The following is a 25128-nucleotide window of genomic DNA, read 5'->3' as shown; positions in this document are numbered from 1 at the left end:
CTGGGTGGTGAGTACTGCCACCTCTTCAATACTTGGGTATTTCTGAATTTCTATTGCCACGTCTGTGCTCGTCATTCCTGCTTCTGACGACGCTAGCTTCGACACTTCGTCAGCTTCAATATTCTGGTTTCTTGGTATCTGGACGAAATCCACTGTGTCAAACTCCTGAGTTAGTTGCCTCGTCAGTTTAAGGTATTTCTGCATCCTTTCTGTCTTTGCCTCGTACTCTCCACTGATCTGCCCAATTACCAGCTTTGAATCGCTCTGGACCAGCAAACTTTTGGCACCAAGAGCTTTTCCAAGCCTCAAGCCCGTCAATATTCCTTCATATTCGGCTTCGTTATTGGTGGCTGGGAATTCCAGTTGAACTCCATATTTCATCACTTCTCCGTCGGGGGTAGTTATGACGACCCCTACTCCCCCCCTCTTTTGGGCTGACGAACCATCCGTCTGTATTGTCCATTTATCAACTTCGTCTGTAGTTCCGTCCTCGTCTGGAAGAGTGAATTCAGCGATGAAGTCAGCCAGAGCTTGTGCCTTGATAGCTGCTCTCGGATGGTATTCGATGTCGAATTGGCTGAGTTCGATTGCCCATTGGACCATTCTCCTTGCTGCTTCCGGTTTGTTCATTGATTTCTTAATTGGCTGATCCGTCATCACGAGGATAGGATTTGACTGGAAATACGGCCTGAGTTTGCGTGAGGCTACTATAAGCGCGAACGCAATCTTTTTGATCCTTGGGTACCTGAACTCAGCTCCTTGAAAGGCTTGACTGACGTAGTACACTAGGAGTTGCTTCTTGCCTTCTTCTCTAATCAAGGCTGCGCTTACTGCCGAGGCTGACACCGCCAGGTACAAGTATAGGTTCTCCCCTCCTTTGGACGGGCTCAGGAGAGGCGGACTACTCAGGTATCGCTTCAGCTCTTGGAACGCTGCTTCGCATTCATCAGTCCAAGCAAAAGCCTGCTTGAGGGTTTTGAAAAAGGGCAGGCATTTGTCTGTGGCCCTAGAGACGAACCTATTTAGAGCTGCTATCCTGCCTGTAAGTTTTTGTACATCCTTGACGGTCTTGGGTGGGGCCATGTCAATGATAGCTTGTACTTTTTCTGGATTGGCTTCTATTCCTCTCTGAGACACCATGAATCCCAAGAATTTTCCCGAGGCTACCCCAAAAACACATTTGTTTGGATTCAACTTCATCTGGTGTTTTCTCAGTGTTGCGAAAGTCTCCTCCAGGTCGTCCAGATGAGCGAGCTCTTCCTTACTCTTGACGAGCATATCGTCTACGTATACCTCCATGTTTCTGCCAATTTGTTGGTTGAACATTTTGTTTACCATCCTCTGATATGTAGCTCTAGCATTTTTCAACCCAAAAGGCATCACCTTGTAACAATAGAGTCCCTGGCTGGTGATGAAGGCGGTCTTCTCCTGGTCTTCTTCAGCCATCTTTATCTTGTTGTACCCTGAGAAGGCATCCATGAACGCCAATAACTTGTGTCCAGCGGTAGAGTCCACGAGCTGGTCTATCCTTGGTAGAGGGAAGCTGTCCTTTGGGCATGCTTTATTCAGGTCGGTGAAGTCTACACACATTCTCCACTTTCCATTTGGTTTCTTTACCAGGACGACGTTGGCGAGCCATTCTGGGTAGTATACCTCCCGGATGAACCCAGCCGTCAAGAGTTTGGTTACCTCCTCTGCTACTGCCTGATCTCGCTCTGGAGCGAAAGTTCTTCGTCGTTGCTGAACGGGCTTCCTGTTGGGGTCCACATTCAGTCGATGCTGGATGATCTCTGGAGATATGCCTGGCATGTCCTCGTGACTCCATGCAAAGACATCAAGATTCCCTTTAAGGAACTTTATGAGTCTCGCTCTCATCTCAGGGCTTAGCGTCGTCCCTATCCTGGTTGTCCTGTCCGCATTTCCTTCTACCAATTCCACTGCTTCCAGGATCTCCACTCCGTCTTCCTCTTTTTCTTCTATCGTCCACGTGTGGTTCTCCTTTCTGGCCAGTACGGCCTGGTAGCACTCCCTTGCCAGGACCTGATCACCCTTCACTTCCCCCACACCATCGTCTGTTGGGAATTTCACCTTCAAACAGTAAATTGACGTTGCTGCCTTCCACTTGTTTAGGGTAGGCCTCCCAATGATGACATTGTAGGACGAGGGGCAATCTACAACCAGGAAATCTACTTGTTTGGTCAGCTGTAACGGATAGGTCCCTGTTGTCACCGTCAGAGTTACTATACCCCTGGGGTAGACCCTGTCTCCACTGAAACTGACAAGCGGAGAGTCGAATGGACGAAGCCTTTTTGGATCTAACTTCAACTGCTGGAAGGCTGGGAGGTAGATGATATCCGTTGAGCTCCCGTTATCAACAAGGATCCTTCTGGTAGTGAACCCTTCTATATTCAGCACTATGACCAGGGGATCGTTGTGAGGCTGCTTCACTCCCCTAGCGTCTCCTTCATTAAAGGACATATCTTGGTATGTTCGTTGGTACTTGGACGGAGGAATGGCGTGGACGCTGTTTACCTGTCTGTGGTATGCTTTTCTAAGTGATCTGAATGACCCTCCTGAGATCGGTCCTCCCGTGATCGTGTTTATCTCCACGATCACTTTGCGTGGAGGTTGGGACGTATGGTCGTCATCCCGAGTGAAGGATTCATTTTGGGTCCTGTTGTCGTCTCTGAACTTGTTGTATTCTCCTTTCTTTACATATTTCTGCAACTTTCCTTTCCGTATTAACTCCTCTATTTGTTCCTTCAGGTCTCTGCAATCTTCTGTGTTGTGGCCGTGGTCTCTGTGGAACCGGCAATACTTGTTATTGTCACGTACGTTGGGGGACGAGTGTAATGGCCTGGGCCATTTGAGATAATGCTCGTCCTTGATCTGCGTGAAAATCTTGTCAACAGGCATAACCAAAGGAGTAAATTTTACCTGACGAGGATTTTTGTCATCTCTCCTTCTATTCCCGTCATTGTTCCGACGTTCTGGTCTGTCTCTCTTTTGCCCTCTGCGGTCGTCTTCCCTCTTGGACTTGTCTCCTAGCCTCTCGGTATCTTTTATGGCAGCTAGAGCGTCTTCCGCGTTCATGTATTTTTGGGCCTTCAGGAGCATCTCAGCCATTGTCTTCGGGGGGTTTTTGGCAAGAGAGGCTACAAGGTCTCTGGATTTCAACCCTGCCTTGAAGGTCGTCAGTTGCACCTTGTCATCAGCTTCGTCCACCTCTAGAGTTTCCCGGGTGAATCGCTTGACATATGACCTCAAAGTCTCCTTCTCTCCCTGTCTTATGGTGAGTAAGTAATCTACTGGTCTCCTTGGGCGTTGTCCTCCTATGAAGTGACGCAGGAAAGCACTACTTAGCTGATCGAAGTTGTCTATGGACGAGTTTGGCAACTTAGTAAACCACTCTCTTGCAGCTCCTTTGAGAGTCGTAGGGAAGGAACAACACAATATCTCGTCAGGTGGTTGCTGAAGGCCCAGAGTCGTCTTAAAGGTATTAAGATGATCCTGAGGGTCCTTGAGTCCGTCGAATGGTTCTAATTGAGGCAGGCGAAACTTTGACGGCACGGGGCAATCAAGTATCGCAGCAGTGAAGGGCGAATCTGTAGCCCTTACCATCTTGTCTACACTCCGGTCTGTCTTTTCCTTGATAGCGCTCCTTAGTTCGTCCATCTCTTTCCTCATTTCTCGAAGAAGATCTGAGTTCTGTTCGTCCGGAGTAGTTGGTCTCCGGGGGGTTTCCCTCTGTTGGCTATCCCCCTCTCCCTCTGTGTTACCCTTGGACCGGTTTTCTTCCTGTTGAGCTTGTTGAACCTGTTGGAGCCGCAGCTTCATTTCCTGGTTCTGCCTGGTGAGTTCCTCAATGGTAGCTGCCAGGACTTGAACTTGCTGGGCCAAGGTCGTTGAATCTGGGTTGGATTCCATCTGGATATGGTGAATTGATGGAAACTACGTTTTCGAATGTAAATCTGAAAACTCGTTCCCACAGACGGCGCCAAACTGATGGAACACAAATCCGTCAGTGAGTGAGCAGATGGAATCACTCGTGGAATGTGAAGATTTGCTCAACGAAGGACACCGGTGTGGCGCCTGCCACAAAGTCTCCGATGCCAAAGTTAGGATCACAATTAAACACAATAAAGGAATCAAAGATAGTTTCAGAGTATTTTTGCATATATCTTCTTCTGTTGGTCGTATGAAAGTTTTATACCTGAAGCTTTAAGGGCTAGCCGTTGAGGCTGTTAATGCCTTCTTTTGTAACGCACCTGGTCAGTAATGAGACTTTTAAGAGGCTCTTCAACGGTCTGCTTGGTCGATTTGGTAACTGCTTGGATCATTGATTGACTGCATTGAATAACTCCCTGCCTTCGTCAGTGATGATGGCTTTCTTCGTTGTTTCTGATTACCTCGTCATGGATGACTCTCCCGTCCATACTGTTATCTTCGTCAGTGGGATGTAGAGTCGTCATTCCCGTCATTAAGTATGGTTCTTCAGTGTTGGCTTGCTTGATTTCCTCCCAAATATCAAACTGTGGCTGGCTTGCTCCATAGCAATCAATAATAGCAGCAAGTAGCGGTCTATCGGTCAACCTTGACAATGAATCTGCTGTTGCGTTGGTTTTACCAGGCCGATACTTAATTTCATAGTTGAATCCCACTAACTTTGCTACCCATTTCTGTTGTTCCGGTGTAACCACTCTCTATTCTAATAGGAACTTCAAGCTTTTTTTATCAGTCCATATCTAAAATTTTCTCCCCAACAAGTAAGGTCGCCACAACTTGACTGCCTCCATAATTGCCAGCATCTCCTTAGAATAAATCGACCATGCCCGTCTAGATGGACCCAATGCCTTGCTTAAATAAGCAATGGATTGTCCCTTTTGACTTAACTCAGCCCCAATCCCATAGTCGGAGGCATCTGTTTCAATAATAAAAACATTTGTGAAATCTGGTAGAGCCAACATCGGAGTAGTCACCATGGCACGTTTGAGTTTTTCAAATGCCTCATCTGCCTTTGAATTCCAACCAAAGTTCCCTTTCTTCAACAAGTCAGTCAATGGTGCTGCAGTAAGTCCATAATGTCGTACGAACTTGCGGTAATACCCGGTGAGATCAAGAAACCCACGTAGCTCTGTGACATTTCGTGGCCTGGGCCAGCTTTGCATGGCTTCAATTTTCCGATTGTCCACGCGCACACCCTCTTTTGAGATCACATGACCCAAATATTCAACTTCACGAGCTCCAAATACACATTTGGATGGCTTAATAAAGAACTGATGGCTGTTGAGGACCTCAAGAACCTTTTGAAGTTGTGCTACATGCTCCTCCCACCCTTTGCTATAAATCAATATGTCATCAAAGAAAACCAACAAGAACTTCCGTAAGTATGGCTGGAATATGGAATTCATAATAGCTTGAAAAGTGGATGGGGCATTACAAAGCCCAAAAGGCATCACTAGATATTCGTAATGACCACTGTGAGTGCAGAAGGCTGTTTTATGAATGTCTTCGGGATGAACACGAATCTGATGGTAACTTGCATGAAGGTCCAACTTTGTAAAATACATTGCGCCATGAAGCTCATCCAACATATCATCCACTGTCGGAATCGAAAATCGTTCTTTGATTGTCACTGTATTTAGATCACGATAATCAATACAAAACCGCCAGGACCCATCTTTCTTCTTTACTAATAAGATGGGTGAAGAAAATGGACTGTTGCTTGGACGGATCAATCCTGTGGCTAACATTTCCTTCACTTGCCGCTCAATTTCATTCTTTTGGAAATGAGCATAGCGGTAAGGTCTCACATTGACTGGTGCAGTCCCTTCTTTTAATGGAATCCGATGGTCAAATTCTCTAGAAGGAGGTAGTGTTCTAGGTTCTTCCAACACCTGATGAAATTCTTGAAGTAAGGGTTGTATCTCTGTTGGAACAGTAGAACCTCCAACATGGTCTTCACCCTTCTGCATGATAGCAAATAACTCCCCACCAGCTTGCACATCTCGTTCAAACCTTTGCATTGCCACCTCCTGAATGGGGTTAACAGAGGAGGATTTGATGACATATGACACACCCTCCCATAGGAATTTCATTGTCATTTTCTTCCAATCACACTCTACTGGTCCTAACAACTCCAACCATTGTATACCTAATACCAAATCTGGTCCATTGAGTGGTAAAGAATACAAAGTAGTGGAAAATTTAAATCCTTGGACAGTAATGGAAACTTGCTCATACCTTTCTTTGCAGACTAGGCTTTCTCCATTTGCAACCTTCACAATGAACTTTGTAATGGGCGTGACAGTCAATCCAAGTGAATGGGTCAGCTTTTGATCCACGAAGTTATGAGTTAACCCACTGTCAATAAGGATAACCAGCTCTCTCTTCTCGATCCTGGCCTTGACTCGCATGGTTCGAGGGCTTGAGCAACCTGCAATTGCATGTAGGGAAATGAGCGGAGCTTCTTCATTACAGTCCTCATGATTCTCCACAACTCCTTCCTCTAGCTTGTTAAAGGACTCCTCTATGAATTCTTGTTGTGGACAGACTTCAATAAGGAGAGCTTGTGAGGCTGCATAGCGATGCCCCGGTGTGTATTTCTCATTGCAACTAAAGCATAGCCCTTTCTCTCTTCGTTTTTGCATTTCTTCCCAAGAAATTTTTCTGGTGCCTCTAGATCCAGTACCTCCAATCCCAGTTGCTCGCCCCGCTGACCCAATTGTGTTAGAAGAAATGGTCTCCTATACTGACTTGGTTGTCGAGCTTGTTTGTGGGTTGCCAACCTTGTTTTGTCGTCATTGCTTGTTCGTGCTCTCATCCTTGATTCTAGCCAACTCTATGGCCTCAGAGAGTGTTTTTGGTTTGAACATTCAAATTTCTGAAGCAATGTCTTCCTTCAATCCACCCATAAATGCCCCCACCAATGCCTTTTATGGCCAACCATCAACACGATTAGCAAGCCTTTCAAACTCCCGTTGGTACTCCCTAAGTGTCCCATTTTGACATATTCAGGACAAAGCTTCATCAAAGTCATCTGCCTCGGTTGGCCTAAATTAGACCAACAACTCCTTTTTGAATTTTTCCCAAGTAACCACCTTGTTCTCCTCACGATACACCTTCTTTAGCCACTGCCACCATTGATTTCCTTCCCCTTCCAAATGAAAAGCAGCCAAGACCACTTTACGTTCTTCTCGTGTTCCTTGGTAGTCAAAATATTGCATCATGCGATCAAGCCATACTATTAGTTCATCTCCTGAGTACCGTGGAAAGTCCAGCTTGGTAGGCCAAGGTTGATTATTCACTGCACTTCTAACCCTAGATGTTTGGGAAAGTCTTTCCCCACTGTGTGTTGACGACTTTGGTTCCTCTGGCTTCGAAGATGAATGAGAAGCTGATTTGTCCCGAGATTGAGACAATAGCTCCTTGAGTTTACGTATAGAGGAGCCCAGATCTTGAGACTCAGTCGTCATCTTCTGCACACTCTCCTTTAGCTCTTGCATGTCTGACTCTAGTTCTTCAATTCGATCCTTGTTGGTGGCCATGCTCCGATACCAAGTTGATGGAAACAAAGTTGGAATTGATAAATGACTTCCTTTGGGTGGAAGACAAACCACAAGCAATTCTAAATTCATCAATAATTAGCCTACTACCTACATCGTTTATTTAAATAATCAACTACTTCAACATTCAAACTAAGGATAAGATAAATTAAAGATAAAGATAAGAAGCAATTTGAATTCAAACTCCTAAGATTTCTGCATCAGCTCCTCCTGCACAGCAGCAGGACTCTTGTTATTCTTATCTCCAAGAATAGCCAGGTATTTAGTATTAGGTTGAGGCTTTCTAGGACTCTTGCGTGGCTTTCCATCATATGTTGACTTGTAAATTACTGCTTAAAAGAGTGTTGATCTCAGTGTGTCTGCGTATATTTTTTTTTCCCTTTTGCTGTTGATGAAACCCAGATTGCTTATCTTGTTAATCATACTCTTTCTTTGACACAGATAAAGTTCATTAGAAATGCATTATATCCTTGCATTTTTACTTAAGGTTGACATTTGAATAGTGCAACTTGAATTTTTTGTGAGGAATATTCTATTATTGACAGGTACCGCCATGTTCAGAGAATGCAATAGAAATATATCATTATAACTTCTGTTATAGTATATTATATTTGCCTAATATACCACTAAACTTTACAAGTTTCAAATTTATTATTAAATTTTCTCATATCTTAAAGAATAAGAAAATTATCATTAATTAAAACTCACCACGAAATTACAATATTATTTTAACTAAAATTAAAATGAAAACAAAGGAATAGAAGATAGATTTTATAATAATTTATTACTCAAACATTGGTAGGCACAATACCAAAACACCTATAAAAATAAATAAATAAATAAAAACAAAAACCAATCAACCTAAATTAGAGTTATAAAAAAGAACAAAAATTCACTATAAGAAAGTAAAAAAATAGGGAGAAAGTGAGAGAGAGTACTTACATTTTGTGGGAAAAATATGGATTGGATGGAAGAAATGATTTCAAATTTATACAAAATAAGATAGGGAGAAGAAGAGTCAAAATATAAGAAAGAGGAAATGATGGAGGAAATGTAATGGTAAAGTAGAAAATAGTGGCTAGATAAAGGCAAAGGATGAGGAAAAAAGTTGGAAGAAGTGTAACAAACTAACAGAAGGTATGGACTAATAGGAAGAAGAAATTTTTTTTAATTAATTATTAAAATAGGGAGAAGAAAAGTTTAGAAAGAGAAATAAGAAGTTGAAAATAAGTAGATGATATGGCCCAATGATAGGGTAGCAAAATTTATTACTACGTCTCCATTTTTATATCTTACTTGTCGCTAACTCGTATGATACACTAGAAAACTATTAAAAATGAGATCTAAAGATATATATATATATATATATATATATATATTATGAACATCATATAATTTATTTTAATAGGAAAACTTGGTATAAATGCATAATATGCTTTAAAATATTAGGTGACCTTAACAATATTCTGTTGAACAATCATAATAAATTAAAGATAAAATTGAATACTATTTGACAAATATTAGAATGGATTTTTTTTTGAGAAACAAACACACACAAGATAGAGGATATAGTTCTTTAGATTGAATACATTAGATTTCCCAATTAAATTCAATATTAATTAATTCAAACCCATATTGTGGGGCCAGAGAACTTACGACCCGACCCACTCTCCATTAAGGCCCAGGGCCCGCGCCGAGGAGGGTAGTTGCCGAGGACGAGTAGGGAAAGGCCAAATAGCCTAGAGACATAGCTGAGGATGACCATGTCCTCGGCATCCCAAGACTTCAAAGGGAAGAGCGACATCTCATCGAAGGCTGCCTCCAAAATGCCCTCAGAAGAAGAGGTGAGTAGAATGGGACCCACATGGGGGTACAGAGTGGGAGTGGTTCAAGGTAAATACGTCACCTCCGCATTGAATGCGCCCACAAACGTCCTAGCCATATTAATGAGAAAAGACGCCTGAACAGTGTGACTTCGGTTAATGCAACTAACAAAAAGCAAGGGGAGGCGGCTGATGGGATAGGTATTCGAATAGGAACCTGCCTGATAAACAGGTGAAGGGTTAGGATCAACCGAGAAGAGCTATATAATGTAAAGACTTGTGCGCCAAAAGGGGGGGGGGGGGCTCCCAGATGATGGAGTCCTAAACAGGGGAGAATAACAAGAACAGAAAGCTCCTTGGACGAGGTCTAAGGACCGGAGCCATTCATGACATACCGGAATAGATTATTATTAAACACGTCAGATTCATCCTTGTGCAAATCGCTATGAGCACCATGACCAACCACCGTTCAGTGACCAAGGCCTAGCCTTTCAAACCCACGCTTTACAAATTATATTGTTTGGGCTTTTTTACGTGCGAACCCAATATCATTTTGTGGTCGTTACAAATTGAGTCCTTACAATTGGCACCGTCTGTAGGAAAGGCTTGTGTGTTGGCACAGGCAGTAGGTCGAGAAAGTCCCCTCATCACTTCCAACAGCCCGTTGTAGTATTCTAACATAAAGTTCCATTAAGGGCTACATTTTTCCATTAGGGGCTACGCTTCGAAGCGTCAGTAGCGCGGATGGTTCTAGGGGCTTGGCCGAGGGGCTAATCCCCCCCACTTAAAAAAGCTAAGTTTTGGACAGAATCAAGGTATTGCATGGTCCTCGGACTTAAACCTATAGGGAAACCAACTACTTAAAAAAGCTAAGTTTTGGACAGAACCAAGGTATTGCATGGTCCTCGGACTCAAACCTATGGGGAAACCAACTACTTAAAAAAGCTAAGTTTTGGACAGAACCAAGGTATTGCATGGTCCTCGGACTCAAACCTATGGGGAAACCAACTACTTAAAAAGCTAAGTTTTGGACAGAACCAAGGTATTGCATGGTCCTCGGACTCAAACCTATGGGGAAACCAACTACTTAAAAAAGCTAAGTTTTGGACAGAACCAAGGTATTGCATGGTCCTCGGACTCAAACCTATGGGAAAACCAACTACTTAAAAAGCTAAGTTTTGGACAGAACCAAGGTATTGCATGGTCCTCGGACTCAAACCTATGGGGAAACCAACTACTTAAAAGCTAAATCTGGATACCAAGTTGGACCTAACAACACACAGGACATCTCGGATGATGGCTATATCTCCACTGAAGGAGGTTCAGACACGAGTTCAATGCCCTATGGGTGCGGGTGAGCTAGCATTCCGAAACATGATTCTAAATATATCGTATGCATAACTATTCATACTTATTAAGATAACTAGTTCAAAAATCATAAGGTCCGTAACAATAGTAAGTATCGACGAGGGCAACTAACATGTAATCAAAAGGAAAGAGGAAGAAAAGAATTTCATATATGTGTTCAACAGGTTCAACTACAAGCAAACTATAAAGTTTTCAAAATAAAAGAGAAACTAGGTAATCATTAAACTAAAAACAAATGCAGAGGCTGGCCGGGGTTTCTACTTCTTCAATTCTGTGTCGGCCACATCCTGGGAAGGCAGAACAGGACTAGCTTCGATGCCCTGGAGGACAGTCCCTTCTGGGGAAGGCTGAGTAGGGTCGGTGTCGGTGCTCTTGGGGACCTCAGCGAGGGGAATTGCCTGCAGGGGTTGGGCAAGGATGGCTAGCTCCTCGGCATCAGGAATTTGAGCACTAACAGTCGGCTCGGCACCTTCCTTGGACATCTCGGGATTCAGATCTCCAGGTGCTTTTGTCGCATCAAGAGGCTCTCCTCCATCAGTCGACTCGCCGGAGGGGACGATGATCTGAGCAACTTCTGACTGAGCAGCATTAGCCTTCTGTGGATCGCACATAGCCTCGGAGCTGGAGGAGGCAGTCTCGCGGATGGCTGAAGGGTAAAATATGCTCTCCGCCTTCCACAAGTCAGACGAAGCATCCACCCCAGCTCGTTTTAAGGCCTCTCCCTAAACCTAGGAGCAGTATAGTCTGCATACTGCAAGAATTTAAGCTTTAAGGGAGGCTTGGGTTTCAGCCACCCCTGTCTCGTAACCATCCTCCTTGGCCTTGTCCCTAGCAGCTTCAGCCTCGTTTCTGGCAAACTCAGCCTCCTACTTGGCCCTCACGGCTTCATCCCGAGCATACTCCGCCACGCCTTTAGCATTCTCTACCGTGATCAATTTTTTCTTCAAATCACTGATCTGATCCTTGGCTATTTGCAATTGATCCTCGGCTTCGAGTAGACGTTTTATCTGTTCCTCGGCCTGTTTTTGGGCGCCATTTAAACCCACCGAGGCACTATCCCTTTCTCGGATAGCCTCCTTTAAGGCCTCCTTAGCCTTTGCGAGGTCGTCCTCGGAAGCTTTCAGGGTCCGTGCGGCGTTTATGCGTTTGGCGCGTTCATTCTCGGCAGCCTTACTTTGCTTGTTAACCTCCTCCTCCATCCTATAGGTGGTCTAGAGAGCCTGTCAAGTGAGATAAATACATCGTGAGTGAAAGTCCGGGAGCAAGAGTTAATAGAATTTTAGGTTTTCAGAGTCTTACCATGCCCAAGTATCTTTTTGCACTGAGGAAAACCTCTTGCATCCTCATGTTCTTCAATTCTTCCACATCAGTGGGAAGCAACATGGTTCTCCCTAATGCGTCGGCCACATAACCGCCCTCGCCGTCTCCAAGGTCCCTCATGGACACGGTTTCCAGCAATGGTTCCCCGTGGAGCATGGGGGCGGGAAGACAAGCACTCGGCGCGGATTGGGCTTCGATCCCTTTCCCCTTGCCTTGGGTGGATTGGGCTTCGGTCCCTTTCCCCTTGCCTTGGGTGGATTGGGCCTCGGTTCCTTTCCCCTTGCTTTGGTGCCCAATCTTCAGCTGTTTTTAGGCTCGCGAGGTCTCATCCCTCTCCTGAGAGGATTGGGACTTTCCCCCTTCCATGGGCTCCTTTCCTTTGGGACTCCTCTTTCTCTTTAAGTCGGTAGGTTCTGGCCGAGGAGGCAGAGCTGATTGAGGAGGAGCAGGAAGTTGGGGACGAGGAGATTGTGGTTTTAGCTTAGTAGACGAAGACCTCGTCTGGATGGGTTAAGGTTGAGACGGGGAGGAGGGAACACTGAACTGCGGTTTTCCCTACGCACCCTTCCCTAGTTGACCCTCGAGGTGGTCGAGTAAGCTGGTCGGAGGCTTTCTCTTAAGTCCTATCTCGGCTCGGGAAGATGTCTCCACTGACAACAGTTCCGCTTCGGACAAGGTCGGGTCACCTGGATCACCAGAAGGATCCTCGGATTGGTCGGCTTGGTCAAATACCCCAAATCCCTCCTCGGACTGACCCAACTCGCCTTCGTCCTCCGCTGCTTGGTGAGATGGGGAGAGGTCCACCAATGGGATGCCCTCTGGGACAGAAGATCCTTTGGAGATTAAAAATCCTGATTCGACTACGGTAATTTTTGGAAGCCGAAGACGACTAGCGTTGATCACGTGCCTTGGGTCGGCAAATGACTTCTGAAGGGGAACGTACCCTAAGATTTTGTGAGCGGCTCTAACTTGACCATCCTCATCATTTACGAAAACTGCCTCTTGAAGAACAGTCTCCAAGTCCACTCGGTTAACTAGGTGAAAGTGTCGGTAAAAAGCGTTTGGATCTGCAAGAAAAAGACATGCACATCGTTAGTAACCGAACCACATCAAATTAAAATGGCGCAAAGGATCGGCACCCTTCCATACGCTATACCCCACCTGGTTCTCCCTCCACCATTGGGCATGGAACGCCATCATGCCATTCACCGAATACGATAAGGAAGTCCTTGTTTAACCCCTTGTTGGAATCAGGGAGGCATTGGATTAGTCGAACCCTCTCGTCTCTCGTCTTCATGTAATAGGATTTTCCCTTCAAATTTTGGAGATTATAACACCAATTCACGTCATGGTGGGTCAATCTTAGCCCCATCTTTTCATTTAAGGTATCCACACAACCCAGAATCCTAAACATGTTGCCGGTGCACTAGGTGGGGGCTAATCGGAAGTGCCTAAGGTAACCCTTCGTTACAGGCCCCATGGGGATTTTCATACCCCCCTCTACAAAGGCGAGAACAGGAATTACCACCTCGCCCGTCCTTCTCAGAATGTGCCACTCCCCCATTTTACAGTGCCTCAAACTTACGTTGGGGGGAATCCTATAATCGGTGATAACTTTTCCATCGTCTCTTCAGTATCAACCAATTTCTTCAGTCTCAATTTAACCATCTCTAAGAGTTACTAAGCAAACTCAACCAATGACGGGAGAAGGAAGGGAACAAGAGAAAACTAAACCCAGAAAAGAAAAAGCACGAGTTAATGAAAGCAGAGAACTTACAGAAAAGAGGAAAGGTGCCTCGGACAGGCTTTTTGTGCTGGAGATAGACTTGAGTTTGGACAAAAGTTCAGATGAACCCAGGGTATATGCACTAGAACTCTTAAGTGCAAAACTGAAGAGACAAATCAGTTCCAAAAATCAATTATGCCTCCCATCGAAAGTAATTGCACGAATTTTCCCGCCCATAAAGGCAAGAAAATCTCCACCGTTAGATCTCCATCACGCCGTTGAACGTTGGAAGCACAGAGCTGCCCGCATTTAATGAGGACACGTTTTACCTTCCAAAGGCTCTAAGAACGTGTCTCGGGTAGATGAAAAGTCTCGAGAACCGATAGGTGACAAGGATTGACAAGCATTGACAGACATCTGATGTCATCAAAACCCTCCTATCCGTCCGAGGAGCCGGATAGCAGGATTTTGAGGGGCTATTGTGGGACCAGAGAACTTACGACTCGGCCCACTCTCCATTAAGGCCCAGGGCCCGCGCCGAGGAGGGTAGTTGCCGAGGATGAGTAGGGAAAGGCCAAATAGCCTAGAGACATAGCCAAGGATGACCATGTCCTCGGCATCCCAAGACTTCAAAGGGAAGAGCGACATCTCGTCGAAGGCTGCCTCCAAAATGCCCTCAGAAGAAGAGGCGAGTAAAATGGGACCCACATGGGGGTACAAAGTGGGAATGGTTCAAGGTAAATACGTCACCTCCGCATTGAATGCGCCCACAAACGTCCTAGCCATATTAATGAGAAAAGACGTCTGAACAGTGTGGTTTCGGTTAGTGCAACTAATAAAAAGCAAGGGGAGGCAGCTGATGGGACAAGTATTCGAATAGGAACCTGCCTGATAAACAGGTGGAGGGTCAGGATCAACCGAGAAGGGCTATATAATGTAAACACTTGTGCGCCAAAAAGGGGGAGCTCCCAGATGATGGAGTCCTAAACAGGGGAGAATAACAAGAACAAAAAGCTCCTTGGACAAGGTCTAAGGACCGAAGCCACTCATGATATACCGGAATAGATTATTATTAAACACGTCAGGTTCATCCTTGTGCACATCGCTATGAGCACCATGACCAACCACCGTTCGGTGACCAAGGCCTAGCCTTTCAAACCCACGCTCTACAAATTATATTGTTTGGGCCTTTTTACGTACGAACCCAATATCATTTTGTGGTCGTTACAAATTGAGTCCTTACACATATGTTATTATAGTTTTTTTTTTTTTTTTGAGAAGAAGTTGTATTTTAATCCTCCTTAGAAAATATAATATTGTCTATATATTATTATCAATGCAACAATTTGTTTGAATTTAATTGAAAATTCTAATATGCAGTACCTAAGTAATTATACCTCCCCCCTCAAAAAAAAAAAAAAAAAAAAGTACTTATACATAAGTTTTGTCCTATTATATTTGTAAGGACACAATTTGCTCCACAACCCAAAGGGATGGACAATGGCCCAATGAGCCCAAAACAATGAATTTGTTAGAGAGTTGGCTTGAAGTTAAACTTTCAATGAGTTAGGTAGATAATGATCACAATAAGTTAGTTATTATTGGAAAGAATGAAACAAACAGTTTTGAACAAAAAAAGTTATCCTCGGTCAAGTCCGAGAAAGGTTTGTTCTTATATATCGCTCTTTGACTTATACAAAAATTACAGTTCTTGGGTACACAATCCTTCTTCTCTAGTTTTTCTGATGATCCCCTTTTTGTAATGGGATTCTTCCCTTTTATATTTCCTCCCCTTCTTTCATCTCAACCTTCCATGTGTAGATCAGATTGCTAATCTTTTTAATACTTGTCCCATCAGCACCTTCTTGAAATCTTTGGGGTAGCTGTAAGGCTGAAAGTTACTATTCAGATATCACTTCCACATTAATGTAGTCAGAGGGTTAAATGCAGAGCATTCAATTCGGTGGTAGCAGCTTTCTTCTCAGATATTTCCCAACTCTCTTTTGTCTCATCCCTTTCTGATGTTTATCCTCCCAAGCACGATTACCTGCTACCCTGTTCTTGATGGATGGTTAGACTTTAGGCCTCCTCTTTGTTTAGCCGAGGAGGTATTTCTCCTCAGACCACGTCTCTTGCTCATTGTGACCAGACCTCTTCCACGGCCCATTAATTTGTATGCCTTCGCTAGTACTTATCTGTCTTTGGGCTATTTGACGTCCTCAGGCGTGGCCCACAGCCTAATACCTATATCTGGGCCCTTTATCCCTACAATATTTATTCAGCCATGACTTTTCAATACAATCCGTTTTAACCAATAAGTCATCTCTATAATTAGATTCCACACAATACATCCCATGCTTTTTTTAAAAAAAAACTTTTTTTCCACATCCCTATAATTATGCTTATGTTTTACTATAAAGAAGCAAAATATATATATATATTTATTTATTTATTTATTTATATACCCATTTAAGTTCTAGATTCTCTTAGGTAAGTTTTTAATTTTTTTTAATTCTCTATTTTCGAACTCATTTTTGTATGTTTTGATTTTGGGTTTTGGTTATTGTATTTAATTTGTGAGTGTTTTAATTTTTTTAATCATACTATCACTAGGAAAAAATCAATATTGAGAACTCTTTTTTTTTTTTATTATTTGTGCTTGCTAGAGTGTAGATTAAAATCCCAAATAGGAATGAACAAACTCATACCACATCTCATATTAAGAAATTAACACAAAGTACAAACATAATTTTAAAATACAAAAATAGATAAACATTGATAAAGACTAAACTCTAAACAATTAGAACTTAAAGTAATTTTTTATTAAAATTATTTACTTATTTTATAATTTTATTATTATTATTTATTTAATATGTTATTTTTAATTATTTAAAAAAAAATTAGCTTACATATGAATTTTTATCAAACTATGCATCACAGGGGAATAATACAAGTGTTTTTTTAACAAATTCAGATTTAAAATAGGTACTCTTAGTTTTAACCTAAACTTGTATTTTTCCATTTATTAGGTGCACCAAAATGGACTGAAGTGGACTAAAATTGACTGAATTGGGCCAATTGGACCGATGTAAACTGAAGTGGAATGCATGGACTGAAAGGCCAAAGGTGGACCGAAATGGACTGAATTAGACCAAACTAGATCGATTGGACTGATATGGACTGCATTAGGCTGAAGTGGACCGAAATGGATTGTATGGACCGAATAGGTCAATAAATCTATGTTTAATTATTGGACTATGAATTTAAAATAAATTTAAAAACTTTGAAGAGAATGTAACATATGTATATATATATATATATATGAGAGAGAGAAAGAGATTGGATTACATCACTCTTTTTTTAAATTATATACCCCTTTTTTCTTTTTGTTAAATATCATCTACCATTTGGATTTCAATGAAAAAGAAATGTTACGTCTAAAACATTTTTATACAAAAAATTTGGTGGTAAATTGTTATTAATTCTAATTTAAACCTATTACTGAAATACTTTTTTTGTCCATCAATAATAGCTAGTAACAACTGGCCACTTAAGATATATTGTGAAAATGTTATGAATATAACATTTAGTTCACCCTTTTTTTGCAATAGATAATTAATTATAGAGCTAATTAAGACGAAGAAAAAAAATTCATCAATCAAGATTCAAGACTCCGTGATGTGTAGCCTCGGTCTGTCCTCTTTTGGATTGGTTTGTTCAAGCCTTCAAGGCCCAAATAAGATCCTCTATCAGGTTCTGTTCGGCCATGTGTTCATTGTATTGGGTTGGCTTTCTATACCTGATCCCAGTTTAGCATTCATAGAGTTATCATGGTGCTAATAATGTGTTGCGCTAGTTTTTTATATATTATCCAAAAATTAACATTAAAACTATTGAAAACAAAGCTACTTTATATTTCATATGTTAGTAATTTGATGAAATGGTAGAGATACTCCATACATTAACTAAGGGTATTGTTTTTAATCACTAGAAAAACATGTAATAAGCGCAATTGACAAAAATAAATGAATAAATAACAATATATACGAATGACTTAATTGCTCAATCCCGCCGTGAACCTGATACCAGTATGCGGCAACCATGATGACCCGTCAATGAACCGCCCGACGGTGAAGTAATCAGCCGTGGCAGCATCATGGATAATGTGATAACCGGGCCATTTGATCCGCCCGGGAAGTGATGCCCCAGGTCCATAGTTCCTATACTCACCATACCACAATGTGCTCAAGGCAAAGTCCCCATACCACTCAAGCCACCCTCTGGGCTGGACTAGCCCACTCATATAAGTGTTCATATAAACAGTCCTAGAAAATTGCTTCCATGGCCTCCCTAAATAGGTGGGTTGGGTTGCAAAAACATAGCTATCTTGGATTGCAAACCCAGTACTTTGGTGTGGGCTTTTTCTACCTTGGGCCGTGATTGTAACCTTTTGTAATGGCATTGGTACTCTAGTGAATATTTTGCAATTTTGGAGGACTGCTGCCCCATTGCCAAAAATGAAGTCTATGGTACCATAGATGTTGCATTCACGGTAAAATTGGCGGAGGGAATGGGCATAGAGGGTGTCTTGGTGGCCTTCCACGCTGCACCGGTAGAAGGCGGATTGGTCCGAATCAACACGGAGTGCCACGGCTTGATGATTTTCAGGTCCAGCCGTGTTGCGAAATGTCATGTCCCTTGCTATAAATCCCTTCCCGGAGACGGCTACAAGCATAAATAACATGAACAGAAGAAAGTCATTTGTATGCTAGGAAAGAAAAGTGAACATGAATTGAGTAATGTTTATGCAATTATAAAACCGGCAATTAGTAAAAGAAAGACAATAGCAAGCAAAGAAAGAAAAGGTGAAACTTTTTGGGACACAAAATGAGTAATTTTAAGGAAAGCATAAAACCAAAAGTCATATAGCTGCAAAGTTTGCATTAGGTTCTAATTTGTCTTGTTTTTTTTTTTTTTTAATATGGGTAATCTTCCAGGGCCCTGCTTTTTCTCTAGTCTGTAAAGATGATTCCTCCTGTTTCTCTCCTTCTTTTCAATGAATTGCAAATTAAAAAAAAAAAAAAAAGTTATTTAAAATATATATTTTTTATTTACAAAACAAATCTTTTATCACACTTTTTGTGTTCTACTTTATACTTTATTAATCATAACTTGCCATATGATTTTTTTTCTTATAAAATAATCGGAGTTTAATTTTTATTTTTTTTAAATCAAACACATCGACCATAATTAAAGTATAAAGTGGAATATAAAAAGTGGAATAAAGAAATTTCTATTCTTCAGTCACATGCTAAAAAAGAAAACGTTATAAACATTAACAAAGAACATAAACGGACCAAATCGCATGCATAAAACCATTAACAAAATTAAGAAAGTCATTAACTTGCATGCTAGGAAAGAAAAAGTGAAAAAAAAAAAATTGGAACATGGATTTAGCAATTTTAATGCAAGAATAAAACCATATAACCAAAATGAAAGTTATTTGTATGCTAGAAGTGAAAAAATGAAAAAACTTTTGGGACATGAACTGAGTAATTTAATAGAATTAAAAAAAGAAGTAACATATGTGCCAATTGCCATAGGCCATTAAAAAAAGAAGTTAAATAAAAAGGCAAAATAGCTAGGTACTCACCAACAGTTGGGGTTCGAAAAGTAGTCCATCCTTGCATGAAATTCCGATTGCCTGTTACAATGGTCTGTCCCATCCCATCACCAACAAGCATAATATTGGTTTTCTTCTTCTTCATGTCTACGTTTTCCTTATAAACTCCCTTCTTCACATGTATGACATACCTCCTATTACTATAACTTGGAGCTGCGTAAATGGCTTCAGCAATTGTACGATAATGACCACTCCCATCCACTGCCACTACGGTATTTACATGCATACCTTGTGGATTGGATTTAAGGAGATCTTGATCACCTGCACTCATCCATTTTGGAAAATCAGAACTTTTGTTTGTTGGTTTGGTATTATTTCGTGGTGGTTTAAATGGTAAGCTATGTAATTGAGTGTACAAAGCCAAAACATTGCCAATAAGTTGTGTAACTTGTACCAAGCTTCCCTTTATGAAGCTTTCAAGACGTCTATCAGTGCCCTCAAAGCCTTCAAGGCATGTGTCTTGGTTACTTAGTGCAGCACTTAACCAAGCTTTTAAATTTCCTTCATAGTGAACATTCTTGACACCAGCTCGAATCTCCTTCATCTCATCTAAAGACCAAGCCAATTCAGAGACTGAGAAATCGAGAAGCTCTTTGCAATCCTCGATTGCTATTTGTTCGCGGTAACTGACAGACAAAGCATTGAACTTTGTAATGGTTTCAATGGCTTGTCTTGCTTCATTGATTGTAGTCCTAAGTGCAGCACTCAAGACTGAAGTGGGATTTTGATCCGGGCCTATTTTTTGGAGCTCGGTTTGCAAATTCAAAAGGCATGAATTTTGATTGTCAGTGTTGGAACAAGCTTGTAACATCATGGTTTGCATGGTTTGGTTTGGTACATTTGAGGAGGATCCATGAGAAAGAGCATCAAGGTGAGGAAAAAGGATGAGAAATATTAGAACAAAATTGACAAAGGCCATGTTTTGGCTATGATAATCAAAGAGTTGTCTAATGTCTATGGTCTTTATGAAAGATAACATAATATATTTATAAGCGATGGAGGGTACGTGGGGATTGTTTGCCTTCAAAGTAATGGTTCAATCTTTTGAGTTTCAAAGTTGTCTTCTTTATACTTTCACCCCACATGAAGTTCTTATACATATGCTTTCTTTTGAGAGCAATTTTTAATATTCCTGCCAACTTTCAGCATGTTGGACAAATAGCTAGGGAGCTTCTCTAATATGATTTCCCCTTTTTCCTGCTGCATGTTGCACAATCAAGGTATCCATGTCCTTGCTAGCTCACACCCTATGTTCTAGCCATGGTCGAGTACAAAGTTGATCCCTGACCTCAGTTCACACTGGTAGTATAAAGTATCATATATAGGAGGACTAATTGAAAGGCTTACAAATACTTTTGGTCATCAACTTTTACATACAATTTTATTTTGGTTTTAGGGGAAAAAATTACATCAATTTAGTTCTTACTCTTGTTATACACATTTTGGTGTGTTATCCTTGCCATCATCTGGCTCATAGAAAATGTAGATATGGTTAATAGATTATTTATGTGTCAATTAATCACAATTTATTTATTAAAAAAAAAAAAAAAAAAAAAAAAAAAACCTAACTAGAAAAAAAAAATTATAAGAGTTATAGTAACTTGGTTGGAAAAATAAACCCCCCCCCCCCCCCCCCCATTAGCTCAAAACATTCTCATTAAATAATATAATAAAATCAAAAAAAAAAATTTCAAAACCTCTCCCTTATCTTTTCCTGCTATTTTTCCTTACTTTCTAGGCAATCAAACATAGCACATACATAGGATAGGCCAATGTAAAAAAATCAACCCCCACAATACATAACACCTAGGGACAGAGCCCACTTGGGCCCAAAGAATCCCTAGCCCCCTTGAGTTGTAGGAAAAAAAAATGTAAATATATAAGGGCCTAATTTGAATTGGGCTTAAGGAAAATAAAACTTGACTTCTCTCCACAAATCATCAGCCCAAAAAGTTTAACAAAAACTTATTACAAGAATAAAATTAAAAAATTTACAACTAATCATATGCTCAAAAGTATTTTTTGTTTATACTTCCGGGCCTTCTAACTCAAAATTCTAGCTAGGTGCCTAATTATACCTCCAAGCATCCATTTTCTTATCCAACAAACACAGCACACATACACACTACAAATCAACCAAACCCCACAGCAAAATACCTCCTAGTACCCACAATCGAGTTCAAGTTGTTCCCACCAATGACCATGATCCCACAGCCACCAGCCACCGTTGTGAACCCACAACAAAACCGCTACAAACTGCTAGAGCACCATAAACCACTAAGCTCCACTACAAACCAAATGACATGAGCCCAACACTGAGATTGATCGTCAAAGCCTTCAATGGTTGTGACTCGCTACCCAAAAGCCCAATAGCCTCTCTCAATATTGACACCAAGACCTAACCACACAAAACACAATGGCCCTGAGTGACCCCAAATCAAACTCATTACTTGAAACTCATTTGGTACTTTTCAAAATAGCCCAATCAAACTAGGTGAGTGACCCATTCGATGCAACCAAGAATCCAATTTGGTCCTTTTCAAAATGACATATTGTGTCCAAGATTTTGAGATCAAATCCCCACGGAAAAATTGTCACATACTTCTTAATAAAATTTAACGTGTATTCCCAAGAAAATTTTCTCAGTTTCAAGAAAATGTTGCACATAAATAGTCATAAACTGAGTAATTTCCATGTTTTTATTATATCCTACCGTATTGAATTCTGATTTTGATCTTAAACTATCAATTTTTCAATTAAAGTTCAGTCAAACCGGTTCAATATAAATAGAGCAATAGCCAATAGTGGTTGGAAAAAAAAAATGGGCATGAAATAAGCATGAATTTTGTATTACATCATGGCGTTGATACTTGATATAATACTTTAAAAAAAAACTAACATGCACTACTACGACTGTAATGTAAATGGGCGGCTCTAGGAACAGTTCAGGGGGTTCAAATGAACCCCCTGAGCTGGCCTAAAAAAAGAAAAAATGTATATATAATTTTTTAATTTATTTTTTAACCCTCTTAAAATAAAATTTTGAACCCCTATACCTAAATTTTTTTAAAGCCTAGTTGAAATGAACTTGATTATGATTATTTTGACAATATTTTGTTCTTTAAAAAAAAAAAATCAATATCAAACCAATTTTTCCTAAAATATGGGAGAAACAGTAAACATAACAACAAAAATATAAATTTATTATTTTTAATTTTTTTTAAAAATCAGTTAGATCTTAAAAATTTGAAATAAACTAATACATAAAAATTTATTGTATTTAGATCTTGCTTGGAGTTTACTTAACAACAATAATTCATATGTTTATAGTATTTACAAACAATAAATTATTTTCAAGATTTAATCTTAGCAACAATAATCAGTATTGTAAGGACACGATTTTTAACGACCCAAGGATGATATGGAATTCGTATGAAATAGGCCCAAACAATATAATTCTAGAGAGTGGGCTTGAAAGGCTTGCCTTTAGTCGCCAGTCAGCGGTACGGCCCTGATTTCATGGGTGCTCATACAAAAAGGGAGGTTTGGCCTGACTAACCAAGCCTTACATCGTTGCAGTATGAAGGGTTTGGCTCCTCGGACTTAGTCCGAGGAGCATCAAATTCCTCTCATCTCCCCCCCCCCCCCTTTCCTTTGGCTTTAGTTTCCTTTTATACTCGTATTCCTCCCCCTCTTTAGGGTCCACGTGTAAGCTTTATCCTTTGAGCAGGGGACTTGTCCTATCAGCCCATACCTCAAGTGGTTGGGAGTAGATGTAAAGGTTGAATAGCATGGTCAAGAATAGGGGTCTGTCAGGCACAGAGTTCTTTTTTACAGTATTGGCAGCCTTTTCACTCGTCCTGTTCCTGCATTAAACTCGTCCTTCTTCTTTAGGTGTCTTGTGGGATGCCGGACGTGGCATCGTCCTCGGCAATAGGTCTCCTCGAACTTAGACCTTGGGCCTCGATGTGGAGCGGGCCTGGGCCATGAATTCTCTGGCCCCACAATAGCCTATCAAAATCCTGCTGTCTGACTTTTTAGTTAGGGAGGAGGGTTTTGGTGACGTTGGGCCCACACAATGGCTCGTTCAAATTCTATGCTCCACTGATACTGGTGTTTTTTCAATTACATGGGAGACGTGCCCAGTCAGGAGTCGTTCCTTCGTTTTTTCGCTCACGTGGAGTCCTCTGACGTTTCGACAATCGAAGCGCGCCTTCACGAGGATCTTCAGATCCTACGGTTGCGGATGGCATTTAGAAATTGAGCCAAACCTACCTTGTCCGTAGCACTCCTTGGAAAGCTGCGCAAATTAAATGCCACCACCTTACCCTTTATATAAATAGGATAGGAGGTTATTCTCCTTGCATACAAACCCTTTGGCTTTCTTCAGAGTCAAACCTTCAGCTATAATCACAGCCTCTATATCCTTAGTGCAATATGTTTGAGACACGGACAGGGGTAAAGATTTTACCCCCGCCACAGAGGCGCCGGGTCCTTTCGAGACTCAAGGTGGTGTGGCCTGGACAGGGGAGGCACAGATTCAAGATAATCTTCCGTTTTGACGTGGGGGAAAATGGTATTCCTCCCTCTTTCAGTCAAAATCCGAAGCAGGGACTGGTCGCATCAGATTCTTGGTGCGTCAGAAGTAAGGTTTTCTGCCATCAGCGCCGTCTGCTCTATCGCAGGCGTGGTTACGTGGAGGCTCATCAACTTCCGGCTCCCTGCACCTTTTCTTCAACGGTGCAAGCCTCAAGTTGGGCTCTTTTGCTGCCTGAGTTATAGGCATGTAAAAGTATTGAGGAATGGTTTCCTTAGACAGCACTTTGGAATGACAGCACCCCTCTTCCCTGCACCTCTTCTCTGGCTCTCTCTTCGCTCTCTTGTATCTTTTCTTTCCGCTCATGTAGTTAGCTTTTAGTATAAGCTTATTCAAGCTTTTTCATTGTACGCTGTAATGTTTCTTTGTACTAATAAAAGATAAATTTTTTTCCCTCTAAATACTTCTCTTTTCTGCAGTAATTACTTTGTGAATGGGTATTCTATATGTGTATTTTTCTTTAATGATACATAGGACAGAAAGCCTTGTGACAAAAAACCACCGATTTGAACCTATTGAAACTATCAAATATAATAACATCACTTAATAGTAAATTAAACTTATGAGACTAACCGAGATAACAGTTGAGTGTATCGCAGCGCGCGTGAAGTAGGTGCCTGAGAATGAGGGACCCAAAATAATCCATCCGAGAGGGCGGCCAAGTAGTATGGAACTTCGGTCGTGTTCCTGATAACTCCTGGCCTCCGATCCGAGGACCGAGGTTTCCCCATAGGCTTGAGTCCGAGGATCATACAAGGCCTTGGTTCTGTCCAAAACTTGTAATTTCTCTTTTAAGTAGTTGGTTTCCCCATAGGCTTGAGTCCGAGGACCATACAAGGTCTTGGTTCTGTCCAAAACTTGTATTTTCTCTTTTAAGTAGTCGGTTTCCCCATAGGCTTGAGTCCGAGGACCATACAAGGCCTTGGTTCTGTCCAAAACTTGTAGTTTCTCTTTTAAGTAGTTGGTTTCCCCATAGGCTTGAGTCCGAGGACCATACAAGGCCTTGGTTCTGTCCAAAACTTGTAGTTTCTCTTTTAAGTAGTTGG

General features: G+C 41.4%; 1 protein-coding gene across 1 annotated transcript; it reads right to left on the bottom strand.

Moving 5' to 3' along the window:
* Positions 1-17693: 17693 nt before the first annotated feature.
* Positions 17694-20454, bottom strand: LOC126716903 (putative pectinesterase/pectinesterase inhibitor 22). The gene is made up of 2 exons (XM_050417949.1): positions 19456-20454; positions 17694-18527 (listed from the first exon to the last, which is right to left on the bottom strand). The coding sequence occupies exons 1-2, from the start codon at positions 20402-20404 to the stop codon at positions 17857-17859; spliced, it is 1620 nt and encodes a 539-aa protein (XP_050273906.1). The 5' UTR covers positions 20405-20454; the 3' UTR covers positions 17694-17856.
* Between the last annotated feature and the right edge of the window lie 4674 nt (positions 20455-25128).

This window comes from Quercus robur, chromosome 3, assembly GCF_932294415.1.
Source record: "Quercus robur chromosome 3, dhQueRobu3.1, whole genome shotgun sequence".
Taxonomy (NCBI): Eukaryota; Viridiplantae; Streptophyta; class Magnoliopsida; order Fagales; family Fagaceae; genus Quercus; species Quercus robur.
Note: the sequence above shows the minus strand (reverse complement) of the source record. Positions and strands in the feature narration are given on the sequence as shown.